This window comes from Xenopus laevis, chromosome 6S, assembly GCF_017654675.1.
Source record: "Xenopus laevis strain J_2021 chromosome 6S, Xenopus_laevis_v10.1, whole genome shotgun sequence".
NCBI classification, from domain to species: domain Eukaryota; kingdom Metazoa; phylum Chordata; class Amphibia; order Anura; family Pipidae; genus Xenopus; species Xenopus laevis.
The window spans coordinates 47305536-47327168 of record NC_054382.1 but is presented as its reverse complement, the minus strand read 5'-3'; the positions used below and the strand labels follow the sequence as shown (position 1 = coordinate 47327168).

Sequence of the window (21633 nt, the reverse complement as noted above, 5' to 3'; positions counted from 1 at the left end):
TGCTGAAGCGCTATAGAAGTTTATGGAGGCTGCGCTGATCGGATCTTTTAGGGGCATTTTAATTATGCTGTGTATAATGAAATTCAAGTATAAAACAGTATAAAAAGCTGTGTAAAATAAATGGCGAAGTTATCATGGTGTGTGTAATTATATGCCAGATTTGACGCTGTTATTTTGCATTGCTTACAGTGGAAGTCACATTAGAAAAAAACGCATAAAAATGTTAAGCCGTTTTTAGACAGCAAAGCACGGTAATAAGTGGTGTATTTATTTTTACATAGCATAATAAATATTCACCTTATGTTTTTTTGGGTTTTTTCTCTCATTATCAACTAAATACAGAGTTGCTTTAGAACGTGAAAAATTAAACTTTACACTTCAATTTTAGAAAAACAGTCACAAATAGAAAATAGAAAGTAATTGGAAAAGTCTTTATTTTTTGGTGAACTACTGTTTCTAAAACCAACTGAACTGAAAAAAGGTTAAACAAAACTACATCTATCTTTAAAATTTGATGGAAACATTTTCTTTACTTTATAAATAGGTCATTCCAAAACCAACTGAAAAATTGCTGCTTGGACATGGTATAAATGGGACCCTTTATAAAACACTGCAATTCGATACTGTCTTGTACTTCTGTGTAGTATCGATCCTTCCTTTTATCTCTTACATATGCTTTCTCGGTAAAGGTCTCTTTGCCTGTTTGTGAAATTCTTTATATATCCTTCATTGAGAGTCAGTCATATCCTTAGGTTTTTCTTCAAGCTGAAAGTCTTTACTTGAAAAGTATTTAGGACATGATCAGTAGTTGATTCAGTTTTCAACACAAGTGAAAATGAGCAAGAAAGGGTTTTATCTCAAGGTTATTAGAACAAGCATTCCACTTCCTTAAAAGCTGCTGTTTCAATATAACACATTATTTTAAGCCACACTTATCACTTGGTGCTAATACAACATTAATCCTATCACTATCTCATAATGAGATGAATGAAAAGGTAGGAAATGTGTGGAGTTATAGCATGATTGTAGGTAGGATTATTGGTGAGAAGGACTTGTTATTTATCTAGTAATTTTCATTTTGTATAAATTCCAAAGTACCCAAACTTTCAGAAAAGTATTCTTCAACTATTCTACAGAGTTATACTCCAGTAGTGTCACATTATTTATGTTTTGTCTTCTTAGATTCTGTAATTTTTCAACTTTTCCAACCTGTTTAGGTCAGCCCATTCTGTTTATAAACCTCTTCCTGTCTTCTTTCCAGCACTCCTGGGCCAGGGTCCTATGGGTCAATGGGACCCTAGCTTTATAAAGTAGCTGGTCTATATATACAGATGCGAAAGGACTCACCAATCAGAACCAGGCACCATCTAATCATATAATAAAGAAGAATATACTGTAAATTGCCGTGTTCTAGAAAAATAATGCTTAATGCTTCCATATCTAATAGCAGAACCATAGAGACAGATTTACCCATATTAGATGGGGATCAGTTCTGTATTTAAGTCCAATGATTATGTTGGCCCCCAGCTTGTAAAATGGATGTCACATGTACAGCTGTGAGTGACGTCACTTCCGGATACGTGCACCCGCACTTCTTTCCATGCTGCGCTACAATACGATACATGCACTACATGCATCGCAGGGACTGGGAAGATTTTTAATTTTTCTTATGAAAAGTTTAATCTAGTCACCTGATGGCCACCCCTAAAGTTGCTGCCCTAGGCACAGGCCCTTTGGTGCCTATTTATATAAATACAGCACTGGTTAGGACCACTTGAAGATTCTCTTGCATTCATTGGACATATTATTCAGGAGAGCTAGAGAAATGATTTGTTGTCTTTAAAACATTGCATGTGTTAATGGAGATTTAATCCCAGTCATAATGTATAACTGTGCCCCATAATTCTCTATGGAAGCTGTAGAAAGACTCAAGAAAATGCAAGCAATGACAATTCTACCAACCAAAACGTATATATGCAAGAAAATTCAACAGTTAGTATTCTGTTTATCAGCACTACTGTATGTCAGGCATCTTGTTGTTATCTTACATAGAGTGATTATTATGGCATTTTACTTCACTGTATTGCTATGTAAACATGGAGATGAAGGACATACATTGTTTAGTGCTAGTAAAGATGTGCTGAATATTTTCAATTGTGCGCTTGCTTTTGGCAGCACATATAGTAACATTGGAACAATACAGAGAAGATTAGCATGGCCCCCTGAGCAAGGATGACACAAAAATTCTTACAACTCAAGTTACAGGAACAAAGAACTTATATGTTAATGTTTTGCACAAATTAACTTCAAAACTCTCTTTATTACATATCTATTAAAATCTACACTGTCCCCATGCAATTAATCAAATGCATTTCAAGCTTACTAAACCCTTAGTGATTTCATTTTCCATTTCTGCCACTATTTGAACAAAGATATTCATCTTTTGGTCTTCTCCTTCTGGTTTGTTTTCAAATGGAAATGGAAATACAGAGAACACCGAGCCATGTGTATACAGATTAGGTGGGATTCTTATTGGAATTTTGGTTTGCATTTCATGCTGGAGTATACAAGGATTTGTGATCCAGCAAAATTTGATTAAAGTACAGTTTGTTGGAGCAACCATGCTTACTTCCCCTTTTAGGGGGGGTTCAGTATAAAAATAGAAACTGGGTAAATAGATAGGCTGTGCAAAATAAAACATGTTTCTAATATAGTTAGTTAGCCAAAAATGAATGTATAAAGACTGGAGTGAGTGGATGTGTAACATAACCGAATAAAACATGTTTCTAATATAGTTAGTTAGCCAAAAATGAATGTATAAAGACTGGAGTGAGTGTATGTGTAACATAACCGAACAGGAAACGAAGAATTGAGGAAACGGCACACAGAATAGAATGCAAAAGGGGATATACCCCTATGGATTTATTGTGTCAAACAGCACAACGTTTCGGGGGCAGGCCCCTTCGTCAGGTGATATGGCAAGCTAATTACAAACAGCCCTTAAATAGCCTAACAGCCCTCCCACCACCAGAAAAAAAGGGTCAAAAAACTTTACTCAAAAAAAACATTATTTTGTTCTTACGAAAAAGAAAAATTATGGCTCCAAAAAACATTATTTGAAACAATTGTCCATTGAGAGAAATGTCCAATCACAATGATAATCCAAAATTGGTAAATTAATAAGAAGAAAAAACGAAATACAAAAAAATGAAACGAACAAATCAAGGAATGAGGCACATAAGGAGATTATACTTTCCCTACTGGGGTATTACCTTTCCCTTGGAGAATAATCATGCACAGTAGTTTATCTGAAAGGTAACCTATAACTTTGACAACCACTTTCGCTACTTTTTAAATCTGTAAATTGCCACTGTGTTTAGAATCATCCAGTTTTCACCACCTAAAACTTATGTAACTATCTGCTATGGTGGTTAGAATTGTTTCAGTTTGCAGGAGATTGATAACTTACTTTGTATCTTTTTACCTTTCAGATAAACTACTGTGCATGATTATTCTCCAAGGGAAAGGTAATACCCCAGTAGGGAAAGTATAATCTCCTTATGTGCCTCATTCCTTGATTTGTTCGTTTCATTTTTTTGTATTTCGTTTTTTCTTATTATTAATTTACCAATTTTGGATTATCATTGTGATTGGACATTTCTCTCAATGGACAATTGTTTCAAATAATGTTTTTTGGAGCCATAATTTTTCTTTTTCGTAAGAACAAAATAATGTTTTTTTTGAGTAAAGTTTTTTGACCCTTTTTTTCTGGTGGTGGGAGGGCCGTTAGGCTATTTAAGGGCTGTTTGTAATTAGCTTGCCATATCACCTGACGAAGGGGCCTGCCCCCGAAACGTTGTGCTGTTTGACACAATAAATCCATAGGGGTATATCCCCTTTTGCATTCTATTCTGTGTGCCGTTTCCTCAATTCCTCGTTTCCTGTGAACCCAGGGGAGTGCCGTCTCCCTAGAGGACTGAGCACCAGATTATTGAATACGAGAAGGCCTGGGAGTGCATACAATTTCTACTTTGACATAACCGAACAGAACACTACTTCCTGCTTTGCAGCTCTCTTGGTTTCCACTGATTGGTTACCAGGTAGTAACCAATCAGAGACTTGAGGGGAGGGCACATGGGTCATAACTATTTGCTTTTGAATCTGAGCTGGATGCTGAGGATCAATTAAAAACTCACTGAACAGTTATGTCCCCTGTGGCCCCCTTAAAGTCGCTGACTAACTCAGTGTTATATATATATGCAAAGCAGGAAGTATTGTTCTTTTCTGTTATGTTAGACATTCAGTCACTCCAGCCTTTATACATTACATTTTTGACTAACTAATTATATTTGAAACATTTTTTATTTTGCACAGGCTATCTCATTACCTAGTTTTTATTTTCACACTGAGCTGTTCCTTTAATGTATGTATATTTTTTTTGTATGTATGTATATTTTTATTTGTAAAGCGCTCCTTGAGGGCAAAGCACTGTACAACAAAACAATAAATTAGTAGTAACAAACAAGGGGTCATTGGAATAAAAAGTAACAAAGTGCATTATTAGAATACAATTTACAAAAATATAAAATATAATTACAATGCAGATTTAGTGTTCAGTGTCAAGGAAACAAAAGGCTAGAGGACCCTACCCCGTGGGGCTTACAGTCTAAATGGGAGGGTAACATACAGACACAATTCAGAGGGGTATTAAGGTGCTGTGGGTTACAGTTTGTTACACTGTTATAGAATTGCCAGTTCAGGTGTTATCCAGGTGCTCCCAGAGATAGTCTTTGAGTTTTGTTTTAAAAACATTGAGGGAGGATTCTCTCCTGAGAGATTCAGGAATGGCATTCCAAATATAAGGAGTCGCAAGAGAGAAGGGTTTGATACGGGAAACAGCAGTAGTAGTGGGGGGTACAACCAAGCGGTTGCTCTGAGAGGAGCGGAGGTTTCGGGCAGGAACATATAGAGAGACAAGAGATGAGATGTAGTTAGGTGCAGAGGAATGAAGGGCTTTGAATCTATTTAATAATAGATTCAAATTCCAAATGACAGTGCTATGTGAGCCATCCTGCTGGTATCTAATGTATTAAATTATAAATTTTTGTAAGCTCTTGTGAGCAAGGTCCTTAAATACCTACACTGTGTCATGATGAGGCTCATGTTTGTTAATTTTCTATAAGTCTCCTGTTTGTAAAATATTAATGTAATACATTGTTCATGGTTTTGGTTTGCCAACATTAATCTGTAATAAAACAGAAGGAGGGGTCCTAGGCTCAGTACTGACAGCCGCACAGAACATGAGCAGTGAATCAGCTTGTTCAACATTCATTGAATAAGTATTTGCCTATTGTTTTAATCATGTAACATCTATTGTTCTTTTTGTTACAGTATTTCTAAAACTAAACAGGGAAACTGAAGCTAATCCATGTTAGTTATTGCAAGGTACATAATTCACTTACTAGTATACAACCCCTCCCTACTCCTTCTGTTGTGACTGTTTTGCAAATATGCAGGGGGATTGTTTGCACACTGGTAATCTAAATGGAAACATTTTAGCTTCTCTGCTATTTGACTGCATTACATTACAGGTAAGGCATTATACAATAGTCTAAATAACTAAAATATGGCTTGGCATTGCACTGTCATGCTGGAATTTCACTGAAGGATCCTCTTTTATCTTTATTGATGTTAAAGGACATGGCAAGTCTATTAAAGAAAATTAACTCATTGATCTGCATAACCATTTTGTTGATTAAACGTTTAGAAAAAACGCAGAGCAAGTCTAAAAAAAACCCATAGGTCACCTCTCCCTCACCAAGACCATAGCTTGCACAGTAGCACCTATTAGAAAGCTGCACATGTGAAATTGCTGCGTTCATAAGCAAGCATTTCCTTAAACGAACGGAACAGCAGGGAAGCACAGCTTGACTCTTGAGAGGGCAGAGAAAATTTTATGCATGACCAATAGGTTGTTGGCGGCATCTTAGTATCGTCAGGAAAGAAATGATGGGAACTCCGTTGGAGTGCTATATTGTCAAGTCAACAGATGTGAACACAGACTAAATATCTAATTTTTCCCTAAATAAATGTAGCAATTTGGTATTTTATTATATGCTGAAAACTAGTGTTGATGGTTTTCCTTGTCCTTTAATGGACACTGGACGTTGAAAGGTAGAGAATGCAGTGTGAGAGATTTAAGATAGTTCTTACTAAGCTTTACTCTGTCTTTATTTGTGGTCTCTGTCATTCATTTAGTCTGAGTTGTTTTAGAAGCTTAGCCATATTTACAGAGCTATTTCATGCTTTATTGAGAGCCTATTTTCTCATTTATATGGCTATTTGTCTTATGAAGGCATTTTTAGATCTTTTTTACGTAACTAGAATGGCCTATGATTGCTTTACAGCCTGAACAGCAGGCTGTTATATCTGAGTCATTTATAGTGCAATTGGTTTGTTCCATAAATGCTAAAGCATTACTTGAGAGATCTGCTCTACTGTACCCAATGTGAAATATAAAACACATTCTGTTTCTATGACTTCCCATGAAGCCAGCATTTTCCCTATAAAGATAATACAATCACACTGTGACTCTAACAGTGCAGACATTTTTGCCAATTATAAAAGCTCACATTAATTATCTAGTTAGCTTCTTAAAGAATGTACTTATTAGTATAAGACTAATAGTGAAAATCTGTTGAACTGTGATTGATTTTAACTGCTTTGGATGTAGGATAAAGCAAAATATGGGAAGGAAACTGGATCTTTCTGGCCTGACAGAGGATGAAGCTGAACATGTCCTTCAAGTAGTCCAGCGAGACTTCAGTCTGCGGAAAAAAGAAGAGGAGAGGTTGAGGTAAGGCAGTGACTTTTTATTTTCCTGAGAATTGTACTCATAACTGTTTATTTATGAAAAGGTTAAATAGTAATTTGCATGAAAGGCCATTTTTCTTTATTGTAAAATCGAAACACACGGTAGACTGAAATAGCGCACGTTTCTATACAAAATCCATACAATATAGGTGGATATCAAGAGGGCTACTGTAGAATTCTCCTATTCTCCTTATATAACAATTATCAGTAGGATATGAAAATAAATTAGTCCATAGATAAAGCAGAGTCATTTTACAGCACATATTTACCCACTAATTGCTGGAATTATGATATGACTACTGCAGTACATTCTGTACAGTAGGCAATCATACACCATAATATAAAGCTAACCTGCAGAGGGCTCTGCTAGTCTGGGGGCTTTGCTTAATGAGACATTACCATTGCTTCTCCTCACAGCTTAACTCATGAAATGTCACAATGTTTGGTATTGTTTGTTATTACCTCTCCAGATTTTAACAATGACAAATATAAGAATAACATAGAATAAACAAACTCCAAACAAACATTTCTAGCAGTGGCGTAACTAGATGTTACTGGACCCCACAGCAAGTTATTTTTCAGGCCCCCAAAATGTCTAGAAGTTGACCAATATGTATTGAAATTGTAGATGAATTTAGGACCTCCTGGGGCCCCCTGAAGCCATAGGGTCTGCTTCCTCTCTGATTTCTAATATATATATATATATATATATATATATATATATATCATAGAATTCTTAATGAATCAAATGAAAATTGAGCATAGGACTGGCCAGATATGGGATGACTCTGACGTAGTTGACCAGCTTAAATATATTGCAATATATGGACAAACAATCCCTGTTTTGTTTAAAGGGTAAGGCATTTTTCAGTAGCAGTATACACAAAATGTCTCTGTCTTAAATATATTGATAATGGGTTGAGTGCAGAGGAATCTTGTATTTGTCTATATATATATATATATATATATATATATATTTTTTTTTTTTTTTTTTAATTATTTTTTTTTTTTTTTCAAATATGTAACAAATTTGACTAGAAGGAGAAAACGGCCTTTCATTGCAGAAACACCAAGTTATATCTTTAGTAATAAGTCAAATCTGCTGGACTTGCAGTATTTATTTTTTCTCTCTTGAAGATGTTTTGCTAGTAATCTGACTGGCTTCCTCAATTCAGAATGAATTATTATTGACTTACTATTATTACTATAGATATACCATGACCTGGATGAATGAGAACCTTCACAGTCCCCAAGTAGTGATGGGCGAATTTGGTGAAACGTTGCCTCGTTTTTGGTGCAGGCGGCGGGTTTTTTTAGACGCCGGTGCAAATTTTTTTTGACGCCAGCAAAATTTCGCGGGCGTTTCGCGAATTTATTCGCTGGCAGCGAATTGTGCAAATTCGCCGCAAATTCGCACCTGGCAAATAAATTCGCCCATCACTACCCCCAAGTTCACCTAACAAAACAGCCTATCAATATAGTCAAAGATAAGCTGCCACAGACTTGGTTAGGCATATGAAGCCCACCACCATCCCGCTAGCTTAGGATGTAGGGCGTAAGTGTCTGTTTAGAATTAAAAAATCACATTTTTTTCTCATTATTTTATTAAAACATCTTTAACTAAACTTCCATCCACAATTTTACCTTATTTATCAATAAATTAATTAACTCGAAAGTATCTGGTGTGGTAAAAGACTCAATAAAATCGTGAAAAAAAACTAATCGTGCAATTTTTTGGGGATTTGAAGCCTAAAAACTAAAAAAAATTCGGATTATCGTCTGAAAAATTTTTTGTATTATTGTACAAAACCCAGTGAAGATCATGATTTCTTCCAGTTGTAAAAGGGACATCTGGTATTGTCTTCTCGGCAGGTTTGAGATGGAATATTTGTTTTATTCTGACTTTTAGCAGCCATGAAAAAATGGAAAAAAATTAGGACTTAAGTAAATAAACCCCACAGTGTCCAACTGGGGTGTATGGGGTCCACCTGAGCTGAAACCTCAGGGCTCCCCATCCTATTCAGAGGGGGGCAGGGTTATCTCCTGGTGTTCTGCCAGCTCAGTCTGGCCCATGTGGAACTCAAAATGCAGTAAAATTTAGACAGCACACTGGTTTACAGCCTTCTGGAAAAAAGATTAGAGAATGTTTTACTCCTCTATAAACGTGCCTACTTGTAACTATTTCCATATTATACTTGGCAACTCAGACTGCTTTGAATGCAGTATTGTACAGGACACAAAAACTGGATATAGTATACAAAGCAATGGACCCAATACTGTATATAATACTTAATTCTAGGCACAGCCTTACATAGTTACATAGTTAAGTTGGATTGAAAAAAGGCCATTCCAACTGATCCCCAGTGCACATACATAAATACACTGTTAAAACGCAATTTTTTTGGAAAAAAATATGATGAACTTGTATTGGAAAGGTAACTAAAAGGTATTATTATGTAACAGAATGGCCATTTCTAAGCAACTTTTAAATTGGTTTTCATTATTTATTTTTTATAGTTAAAGTTATTTGCCTTTTTCTTCGGATTCTTTGCAGCTTTCAAAGGTGAACAACCCTTTTAACTAGAGATTGTAAACTCAGGCACAGTAGCAATAACACAGACAATTTCCCCTAATTGCAGAGATAATATCCATCATTATGTTGTAAATAAAGAATAGCTAAAGATCATATCTGTATTTAATATCGTAGCCAGTCTTACTATTGCATTTTGGAAGAAAGATGGTATTTATGTTACTTTATTATTTTGTAAACCTACAGTCAGATAGAAGCCAGAATCCTTGGCATTATAGAGTGGAAGATTGCAGTATCCTCAATAAGTCTTCACCAAAACCTCAAACAGTCAACCAATAAGACAAAATCTAGGAGGAAGCACAAATCTTGTGAAGATTTGAGATAAGAATCATTTAAAGAAAAAAAATTCAAGGGGAACTCAAGAACCTATTTTCTGTACCCTTTTATGTTAGCAATAACATAAGGGTCATACATAAAAATGAATGAATGAATGAATGAATCATTTTAGAGGCATTGACTATGGCAAAAGATGGAGCTAGTTTGGCTTCAATACAAGCTGACAGAGTCAGTGATGCAAACACAGTATAACATTGTCTGTGCTATTTACACACATTTAAAACAGTTTAGCTCAAAAACTGCTCAATAGTGTTATTTTCACTAAAGGAATAATTTGTCCTTGGGAGGCATGGGATTGTAAAAAGTAAAGTAATGCTACGTCTAGTTTTTATACACATATATGTAATTGTACCAACATTCCCCTTCTTTTGAGAACATCTTTCTTGCTAACACTAATGTCCTGACTCCTTCCCAACACTACTTACCAAAGTAGTAATGACCCATAACTCTTGCTGGGCTACTGTGAAGGTTTAAATCTATAAAGCAGGCTGTAGTGTCTCATTTGCTCTGTACAAATGCTCTGGTGGAAGAATACTTGTTTTTTTATATATCTGGCAGCTTAAATTGATTAGTGTGCACTGCTGGTGGGGGATGCAGAAAAAAATATGACAGCCTCATATGTCTATGAGTCAGAAACTGAAAAGGAGACCAAGAAAACAGCTTTTGTTTTCGTAACCTTCTACCTAAATAGATAATTAGTCTACCATTTTCCAGCAATTGACAAATGCCACCCATCTTACAAATGTCAGGCTGATTGAAGTCTCATTTTGGAAATCACAGTGTTTTTGATTTTTCAGCTGTTAGAAACAATGTCTTCATTTGAAACTCTAAATGCATGACTCATGTTCTTAAGTGTAAGGGAGATGTTGTACTACTGTATCTTAGTACTTTATAATATAAAAGTGTAATATTAAAGTGTTTCTTTGCACTCACTGTAATATAAGGACTACCTTTTTTTGTTACCTGCTGACAGTCAGTCCAGCTGGGGATACCCTGCTTTGATATTGGGTAAAGTATTTTGGTATGCAATATAGTGTAGTGAATGTAATGGAATTCTGTAACAATGTTAATGGAATAGTAACACCAAAAATGAAGGTATTTAAAAAGGGATGACAATATCATGTACTGTTGCCCTCCACTGCTAAAATTGGCATGTTTGTTTCAGAAACTCAAGCTGCTGTTTAGCCAAGGGGCAGCCATTCAAGCACAGGATACACCATAGATAACAGAAAAGGTCTGAAGAATCCCACTGTATACTAATCAGAGCTTTTCTGTAATCTGCTATGTATCCTGTGTTACATAGTTACATAGTTACATAGTTACATAGTTAAATTGGGTTGAAAAAAGACAAAGTCCATCAAGTTCAACCCCTCCAAATGAAAACCCAGCATCCATACACACACCCCTCCCTACTTTTAATTAAAATTCTATATACCCATACCTATATTAACTATAGAGTTTAGTATCACAATAGCCTTTAATATTATGTCTGTCCAAAAAATCATCCAAGCCATTCTTAAAGGCATTAACTGAATCAGCCATCACAACATCACCCGGCAATGCATTCCACAACCTCACTGTCCTGACTGTGAAGAACCCTCTACGTTGCTTCAAATGAAAGTTCTTTTCTTCTAGTCTAAAGGGGTGGCCTCTGGTACGGTGATCCACTTTATGGGTAAAAAGGTCCCCTGCCATTTGTCTATAATGTCCTCTAATGTACTTGTAAAGTGTAATCATGTCCCCTCGCAAGCGCCTTTTTTCCAGAGAAAACAACCCCAACCTTGACAGTCTACCCTCATAATTTAAGTCTTCCGTCCCTCTAACCAATTTAGTTGCACGTCTCTGCACTCTCTCCAGCTCATTTATATCCCTCTTAAGGACTGGAGTCCAAAACTGAACTGCATACTCCAGATGAGGCCTTACCAGGGACCTATAAAGAGGCATAATTATGTTTTCATCCCTTGAGTTAATGCCCTTTTTTATGCAAGACGGAACTTTATTTGCTTTAGTAGCCACAGAATGACACTGCCCAGAATTGGACAACGTGTTATCTACAAATACCCCTAGATCCTTTTCATTTAAGGAAACTCCCAACACATTGCCATTTAGTGTATAACTTGCATTTATATTATTTTTGCCAAAGTGCATAACCTTGCATTTATCAACATTGAACCTCATTTTCCAGTTTGCTGCCCAGTTTTCCAGTTTAGACAGATCACTTTGCAAAGTGGCAGCATCCTGCATGGAACCTATAGTTCTGCACAATTTAGTATCATCTGCAAAAATAGAAACAGTACTTTCAATGCCCACCTCAGGTCATTAATAAACAAGTTGAAAAGCAAGGGACCTAGTACAGAGCCCTGCGGTACTCCACTAACAACACTGGTCCAATTAGAAAATGTTCCATTTACCACCACTCTTTGTAGTCTATCTTTTAGCCAGTTCTCTATCCAGGTACAAATACTATGTTCCAGGCCAACATTCCTTAATTTAACCAGTAACCTTTTGTGTGGCACTGTATCAAATGCTTTAGCAAAGTCTAAGTAAATCACATCCACTGCCATCAAAGAATCTAGGTCTCTACTTACATTCTCGTAAAAAGAAATTAAGGTAGTCTGGCAAGATCTATTACGCATAAAACCATGCTGGCACAAACTCATAGTATTATGATTTGCTATGAAGTCCAGTATCTTATCCTTTATTAACCCTTCGAAAAGCTTTCCTAATACTGACGTCAGACTAACTGGCCTATAGTTTTGAGGCTGAGAACGGGATCCTTTTTTGAATAGAGGCACCACATTAGCAATTCGCCAGTCTCTCGGCACAATGCCAGATCTCAATGAATCCTGAAAAATTAAGTAAAGAGGTTTGGCAATCACAGAGCTAAACTCGCTAATTACCCTGGGATGAATACCATCTGGCCCTGGACCTTTGTTAATCTTAACATGTTCAAGTCTCTTTTGAATTTCTTCATGTGTGAACCATGCATCATTAGTTGTATTACTAGAATTGGGAGTGTTAAGAAGGAAACCTTCACTTACTGGTTCTTCATTTATGTAGACAGATGAAAAATACGAGTTCAGAATCTGCGCTTTTATTTTGTTTTCATCAACCAGCTGACCCCCCTCTGATAGTAAGGGTCCCACCCCTTCCTGCTTCATTTTTTTACTATTGACATATTTAAAAAATAATTTTGGATTTTTTTACTGCTTGCTGCAATATCCTTTTCTATAGCAATTTTAGCTTGCCTTATAGCTTCTTTGCATGATTTATTGGCCTCCTTGTACCTTATAAATGTTTCGGCTGTACCAGCTAACTTGAAAGCCTTAAAAGCACGTCTTTTCTTACCCACCTCAACACCAACGCTTCTATTGAACCAAAAAGGTTTTGCTTTTGAACGACGTTCCTTGCTTACAAGTGGAATATACTGACAAGTATATTTATTAAGCAGCATTTTAAAGACTTCCCATTTTTGTTCAGTGTTTAACCCTGTGAAAAGCATTTCCCACTTAATATGTTGCAGAGATGCCCTTATACTGTCAAAGTTTGCACGTCTGAAATTTAGTGTTTTAGTTACTCCCTTATAGAATTGCTTCTGCAACAGAATCTCAAAGGAGACCATGTTATGATCACTATTCCCTAAATGCTCACCCACACAAATGTTAGAGATGAGTTCAGTATTGTTAGTTATTACAAGGTCCAAAAGAGAGTTATTCCTAGTAGGTTCTTGAACGAGCTGGAATAAAAAGTTGTCATTCAGCATATTTACAAACCTACTAGCTTTTTCTGTCTTAGCAACCCCATTACCCCAGTCAATGTCTGGATAATTGAAGTCACCCATAGCAACAACTTGACCCAGCTGTGAAGCCGCTTGTATCTGCAAGAGTAGCTGGGCTTCATACTCGACACTTATACGAGGTGGTTTATAGCATACACCAATGATAATTCTTTTTGATACCTTTTGCCCAGTCGAAATCTCTACCCAGAGTGATTCTACACCCTCACCAGTGCCAGCTATTTTTATTTCTTTAGCGCATGGCTTTAATTCAGGCTTTACATACAAACCCACTCCTCCACCCTTTTTAATCCCTCTGTCCCTCCTAAAAAGGGTGTAACCATTTAAATTCACAATCCAGTCACATGTTTCATCCCACCAGGTCTCAGTGATACCAATTATATCATAATTTTTAGAGCATGCAATTAATTCTAGGTCTCCCATTTTACCTGACAAACTCCGTGCATTTGCCAGCATACAGCGGAGGTTACTACTTTTACTTTTGAAATGTGCATTACTTAGTGAAGAATTATACGTTAAGTTAGTATTATTCTGTTTTCCTTGTAACAGAGGGACCTCCTTAGCTGGTAAACTGTATGCCCCCCTCACTCCACCCCCATGACCCCTTACTAACCCCACTGCCCCGTCTACACTAGCTTCCCCATAATCCTTTATCTCACCCACCCCCCCCTTGCCTAGTTTAAACACTCCTCCAACCTCTTAGCCATTCTTTCCCCTAGCACCGCGGACCCCCTTCCATTGAGGTGCAAACCGTCACGGCTGTATAGGCTATTGTTTCTCATTTTCAGCTTTTAATGGCTGCCCCCATGGATACACAGCAGCTTTTATATGTAAACTATAGTAGTGTTTCTGAAGCAAATACACAAGTTGTACCACTACAGAGAAACACTACATTATATTGTCATTCAAAAAAAAAAAAAACATTATTTTTTTTGTTGTTACTGTTCCTTTAATTTTGTTTGAAAAAGTCCATAAAGTTTAACCCCTCCAAATGACCCCCAATGTACAGTGTCGGACTGGCCCACTGGGATACTAGGAAAACTCCAGACAGGCCCAGGCTTCAGTGGGCCCTCTTGATTCTAATCATTTGGCCAATTTCATGGTCATTCCCTATTTCTTTATGAGAAAAAAGAGACTTAATATTGGAGGAACAGAGTATAGTAAGTAGAAATAAAAGACGTGGGGAATAAAGAGGTTGATTGAGGTGAGGAGGAATAATATTTTGTAAAGTGGGCCCACGGTCTAAGGTTCCCTGGCATTCCAGTCCGACACTGCCAATGTGTGTGTGTGTGTATATATATACTTGTATATATACAGTATATATATATATATATATATATATATATATATATATATATATATATATATATATATATATATATATATATATATATTCAAAATGGACCAGCACACCGTTTATCTTCAATCAAAAAAAGTGTTTATTCTTCATACACTGTGCATCCAACGTTTCGGCCTGCATTCAGGCCTTTATCAAGGATCCTTGATAAAGGCCTGAATGCAGGCCGAAACGTTGGATGCACAGTGTATGAAGAATAAACACTTTTTTTAAACGGTGTGCTGGTCCATTTTGAAAATATACAATACACATTGACTAAGCACCCGGCTTAAGACTTTGAGATTGGAGTGCAAGTGTCCATATTGGTATATATATATATATATATATATATATATATATATATATATATATATATATATATATATATATATATATATATATATATATATATATATATATATATAAAACAAGGGAAAGTTGTGCTCACCACTATTTTTTAAAACCATTAAGCGGGGGTGCAATGAGGGTGTGACCACAAAATACATATAGTCAACTACAAGAGGTCCTCTGCACTCAACCCATTATCAATATATTTAAGACAGAGACATTTTGTGCATACTGCTACTAAAAATACCTTACCCTTTAAACAACACAGGGATTGTTTGTCCATATATTGCAATATATTTAAACTGGCCAACCACGTCAAAGTCATCCCATATCTGGCCAGTCCTACGCTTAATTTTCATCTGATTCATTAAGAATTCAATTGCTTAATTATACATTTTACAAAGGGACTAAGTTTTACCTGCAACTTACTAGCTGCTTTCAAAGTAAAACTCCCAAACTTGCCTGCCCTTTTATTAGACACCAGTGGGATCACCTGACTATAGCTGGGAAGGGTGGGAGCTACAACATGGAGCTGGTCACTGCTCCTGTATAACTATAACAAACAAGGGAAAGTTGTGCTCACCACTATTTTTTAAAACCATTAAGCGGGGGTGCAATGAGGGTGACCACAAAATACATATAGTCAACTACAAGAGGTCCTCTGCACTCAACCCATTATCAATATATTTAAGACAGAGACATTTTGTGCATACTGCTACTAAAAAATGCCTTACCCTTTAAACAACACAGGGATTGTTTGTCCATATATATATATATATATATATATATATATATTCCATAACCTTGCATTTCTGAACATTTAACCATTATTTGCCAAATTGCTGCCCAGTTCCCTAATTTAGGTCAGAGATAGACCTTACAATACCCATCTCAAGGCCATAAAATAAACAAAGGCAGTAAACATTTAACCATTATTTGCCAAATTGCTGCCTAGTTCCCTAATTTAGGTCAGATATAGACCTTACAATACCCATCTCAAGGCCATAAAATAAACAAAGGCAGTAAACAATTGTTGTGCAACAGTTCTGCTATCTGATAAATCTTTAACATCATCTCTGTTTACGTCTTGTAAATAAGAGTCCTAATACGATATAATATACAGTATATACAAATGCAGTTTTAAACTTTAGACACAAGTCTGGATATCTAAATGAATAAGTAGTGGAACCCCAAATGCAGTAATTACTAATTATGTTTTTTTGTTAGGTTGAAGTTAACTTTTATTATGTTATTGGGTAGAAAAGAAAGTAGTATGAGCAGAGTAATGTATTGCAACACCAGATTGATGCACCCCAGGTGTTTTAAGCAAAAGGTCTCACCAACTCCCTGTGGGAGTAAAAGAGAATAAATCCTGTGAGGCAGAGCAGGTGCAGGGAAGCAGTCCAGCAGCTTTAAGCCACACTGTGCTTGGAATGAGTAGAGAAAGACTTCCTCAAATCTTGAGAAGATCCACTGCAGGCTGATGGGAAATCCACAACGTACATCCACTGTACATGATGGCAACTCACTACAGAGTCCTATCTATCCTACAGAGATCACTTCCCTAGCAATTACTCAGGCCTGTTGCATTAGTCACATTCACTGTGATGGCTCAATGGAAAGGACTAACTCAATCCCTGTGCTATGATTGTGGAGTTCCCGACATGGGTAAATATATTCTACAGGTGAAATCCCTAGCTCCCTATTCAAACAGATCAGCAGGAACACTGACAGTAGAGAAGGAGTAATCCCATGATGGTTCTTAGTATCACTGTGTGGAGTCCATGCTTCCCTTCTTCCCTTTGTTCTGAAAAATATCTGCCTCACTTTCATATCTGTTTGGTTCCTTCAGAGAGGACTCAATGTCAGAAGCAAATCCCTCTTACTGATTGGACAGGCTTTGACTGGTTGCTCCACTGATTACTTCACTCCAGTAAAAGCAGCCATGTTTTTGATTGTCTTCTTAAAGTATTCATTTTCTTAAACAGAAAGCCACAAGTATGGGGTTTAACGCTTAAACAAAATTTGGCATGTGTCATTAACCATTGTGACAGTCCAGAAACATAAATATGGGTCAGATGAAGGAATAGACAAAACTGATCATTTCTGCTCAGTGTAGCAGTATATGGACCATAATATTCTAAACAATGGCCCCATCCTTGTCCAATATGGAGCTCAGTAAGAAGTCATAAATAAAAACCACAGGCAGATTCAAAGCTTATTCCTAATGCACCACTAGTATATCTGCATTGTATGTTGTACATACCCCTCAGTTTTTCATGGGAGTTATATTCTTCTGTACTAATATCCTACAAGCAGAAACAGATAACATCCAGAAATATATAGACACACACTAACTAAATACTAGCATGCAGACCCAAATCAGTAACTGCCTCCAAACAGCCTCTGCCTGGATGAACAACGCCACCTCAAACTAAACTTAGCTATAACTGAGCTATTAGTATTTTCATCAAACCTGGCTCTTCTTCCCCTTTTACCATTACCAGAGATATCATAACCATTAACCCTGCTGGTTTGGCTTTCTGCCTAAGGGTAATCCTTGACTATTCCCTATCCTTCGTTAAACATATTAATGCCACTGCCAAAACCTGTCACTTTTCTCTCCATAACATTGCCTTTATGGGTGAGAATGCATAAAAAAGCAGGAATAAAATGTTTTTTTGTGAAATGACTAGCCAAAATAGGTTGTTTTTGAAAGAAATAGCAGTAGCACAGTAGACAGTTCTCTAGGTAGTCTCGTACTCTGCTCTGGGATGCTATAACTTTACTATATATTTCCTGTATTAAGCACAATGCAGCAGGAACTGCAATTCTTAGCTGATGAGAATCCAATTTTTGAAGGGAGACAATTTCCATATGGAATCAGAATCCAGCTAGTTGGAAGGAAATCAACACTCATCTAGTTTCCAAGGTTACAACAAAGAAATTCAATTCCTGGTTGTATAGGGCCAAAGTTGCAGATTGTAGGATTGGCATGTACATGAGCCCCATTGAAAAGCTCTAGGACTAATAAGACTTACTACTCACGTTGTGATCGACACGGTATACATGAGGTCTAAAATTTCACATATGTACGCACTCTATTTATGGCTTTCTCTGCTATATATATTTATATGTATACTTATACATGACAGGTGGCTACGGGTTACATGCATTTCAGGGAACAATCCGGAATAATTACTACTTGGGGAAATAATCCACTTGTCCAGTATGTACCAAGAATGCTTTCCCGAAACCAATTTAACCACCTTTGCAAGCGGTGCTCTAAGAACCCTCGCAGACCCTGATAAAAGACGATGAGTAGAAGGCTTTGCAGGATAAACATAAAGAACACAGTTTCTAAAGAAAGTGACATTCTTTGCTACTTCATTTTGCATATGTAAGCCTAGATAGAAGCAAGGGTGCTTAGCTAAATACTAAAAATGGTAAAAAGCAATTTAATACATTGTGGGTTGCTTAACATTAGCATTGGCTCCCTGGGGTTTTACCCTGTCCTTGTCCATTAAGTTAGATTGTACACTCTATTATTCCTTATGTATGAACTACCCAAATGGAACTTACTAGTTATTGGCAACATCTAATGCTTTTAGAGAATAATAGACATGTATTGCTACAGTTAGATTTCTTTTTTTCAGAACACAGGCAACTGGAAGGCCACTGAAGTGAACTATTCAGTCTTCAGTAATATTGCTACTGTAGGAACTTTGAAGCTTATTCTGTTTGCATTTTTTATTTTGTGCAGTATGTAGGCTGCTTTACACTCTGGGAGACTGGCAATGTTCCTTAGACAAAAAGGGGAAGTCAGACACCCTGCTGATTCACAGCTTGTTCCAAAGCATTTTACTTCAAAGGAAAAAACAACTTCCTTTTCATTAACTTCATCAATCTTCAGATGATAAGGTTTAGATTTATGTAGTGAGAACTTTTCTTATTCCTGCTATAGCGTTTCTCTGGAACCTAGTTTTACAGATACACTGACGATTTTGTCTATGATTTTCTTGTTCCTTTGTTTAACACAGTGATCCCCAACCAGTATGTCACGGTCGGCACCCAACACCAGAACAAACACCAGGCACCCTGGTCTCGGCTTGTGCTTCACCAGTAGTCTTTGGGCCTCGGGAGGAGCCCTCGGCTTACTTGGCTACCACCTGGACTTAAACGAGAGGTGCAAGATGAGGGTTCTGGATAGGCAGAGGGGCACGACTGTAGAGCAAAGTCTTTGGACAGAAGGTCGTAGTACAAGGCGTTAGGCAAAACAGTAGTCAGATCAGGCCGGGTCGAGGCAGGCAGAGAATAAACGTAGTCAGGCAAGCAAGGGTCAAACCAGGAGGATTAAGCAGAAGAGGTAGTCGGTATTCACGCAAGGGTCAGGATCCAGAAGTCAGAATAGTCAAAAGCCAGGCAGGGGTCACAACAGGAATCAAACAGGTTCAAAACAGGATTTAGCAAAAGCTCAGGAAGCACCAGGAACAAACTCCTATCACGGGCAAGGTCCTGTAGCTGTAATGAGCCTTAAATGCTTTCAAATTTGGCGCCATTGCACGCTGGTGCCCTAAGGATCCAAGATGACGCTGGACAAGGAGCGGCGTGGCGGGCGTCCCCGCCGCACCACTGGACCACCAGGGCAAGTTTTATTTTTCATTACACAGTAGCTCATGAACAACGTGTTGCTCTTCGACCCCTTGGATGTTGCTCCCATTGGCCTCTAAGCAGGTGCTTCTATTTGAACTCCTGGCTTGTGGGCAAGCTTTCGTTGCATAAACAACATGTATAATGCCAAATAGAGCCTCCTGTTGGCTAGACGTCTACATGTCTATGATATATATATATATATATCACTGTACAGGTGGCACTAAGTTGCTCCTATGTGCAGTAAATGTTCCTGTTCATGAGAATAAACAATTTCCCCAGTCCTCTCCATGTCAATCACTCTCGGGATAGGCCCCTCCCTCTCCTAATTACAGAACCCACCCATAATTAATTAATAAATACTCACCCTCAGGCGCTCCCCCTGCGTCTTTTTTTGGGTTCTCTCTTTCTCCTAGCTCCTTGCAGGAGCTTGTTGTTATTTTTACCAGTGGTGTAGCAGGGGCTGCCGACAGCGTCCCAGAGACTGAGTTTTTTGGTCCAGGTAGACCTTTTTCTCCCGGTGCAGAAAACCTCATGTTGCGGTTCATTCAGTTTCTGCGTCTCCCTGCCTTTCTGCCTCATCCGGCCCACGTGAGCGTCCGGCGGCTTGGGTTCCCCCGCGCCCAATCTAGTTTTTGGAAGAGCAGGGGGGATGGCGGCAGGCAGGATCATTACTGAGCGCAAACGAGCATGCGGTTTGGTGGAGAGACGGGCTGGAGAGGAGCCGCCAAACGCTTCCAGCGGCGGAAGTAGCAGTGGCCGCATTGACACTCAGCCTCGCGAGACTTCAGCCTCGCGAGACTTTTTACACCAGGAAGTCGACCGGCCGTCCTCAGGTTAGGACAGGCCCGCACCGGCAGCAGTTGGAGGCGCCTTAGGGGGCGGGGCTTCCTAGGCTTATAAGGAAGCAGGAAGCAGTGGGCTGCTTCTGCTTAGGGAACTGTATTGCAACGCTGCTCTTGCTCAGTGCTGAACTTCACCTTGGTAAGTAGGGGAACATTTTCCAGGGGACTGGGTTTTTGAAACTGCCTTTGCATATATTGTGCATGCCAATTTACTGGTTATCTTTTTGGGCAGAATTTCTTCCAGTTCCTGGGCTGTTCCAGCCGCCATCCCCAAAAAGACTACACCCTGGTTGAGGTAAATAAATAAATAAAAAAAAAAAAAAAAGTATTGTCTACCAGGATTTAAGCAGGGGCTTTGCAAATCACATGTCCGTTAAGGGATGCTTAGCAGTTCCCAGGACTTCTAATTTATACTCTCTTTCCCTGGCAGTGCAATGAGACCGTCCAGATCAAGAGAAAGATCCAAAGAACAGTCCCTTCCCAGAGAAGATGATGTTCAGACACAGGCTCAATGCCTTGGTTGCTCCGAAGCACCTCTTCCGGACAAGAAGTTATGCCAAGCATGCCTAAATGCTGCGGCAGGACAGTCTTCTTCTACCAACTCAGAGATTTTGAATTGGATCAAGGAGACAGTAGCCAAGGAGGTGCAAGCAGCATCTAGAGAAATGGGGGGACCTTCGAGGAACCTCATTGTCGCAGAGGAAGAGGAGGTGCGTACTGGTTCGGTGCTGGATTCAGAGACGGAGGAAGAGGATGAACAACAGTCTTCCTTCGATTTTGCCCTAGTACAACCTCTCATAAAGGCAGTAAGGGTATCCTTATCCCTACAACAAGAGGAACAAGCATCTTCATCCTCCTT

At 38.0% G+C, this 21633-nt stretch overlaps 1 protein-coding gene and 1 pseudogene across 2 annotated transcripts in view; both read left to right on the top strand.

The window, feature by feature from the left end:
* The window catches only part of myrip.S (myosin VIIA and Rab interacting protein S homeolog), a 212934-nt gene that overhangs the window by 37121 nt on the left and 154180 nt on the right, over nucleotides 1–21633 (top strand). For both annotated transcript variants that reach the window (XM_041567558.1, XM_041567557.1), the window contains exon 2: nucleotides 6734–6856. In XM_041567558.1, coding sequence (XP_041423492.1) covers nucleotides 6747–6856 — 110 coding nt within the window. In that variant the 5' untranslated portion in view covers nucleotides 6734–6746. The remainder of the gene's footprint in view (nucleotides 1–6733; nucleotides 6857–21633) is intronic.
* On the top strand, nucleotides 2163–2262 carry LOC121395293 (annotated as a pseudogene).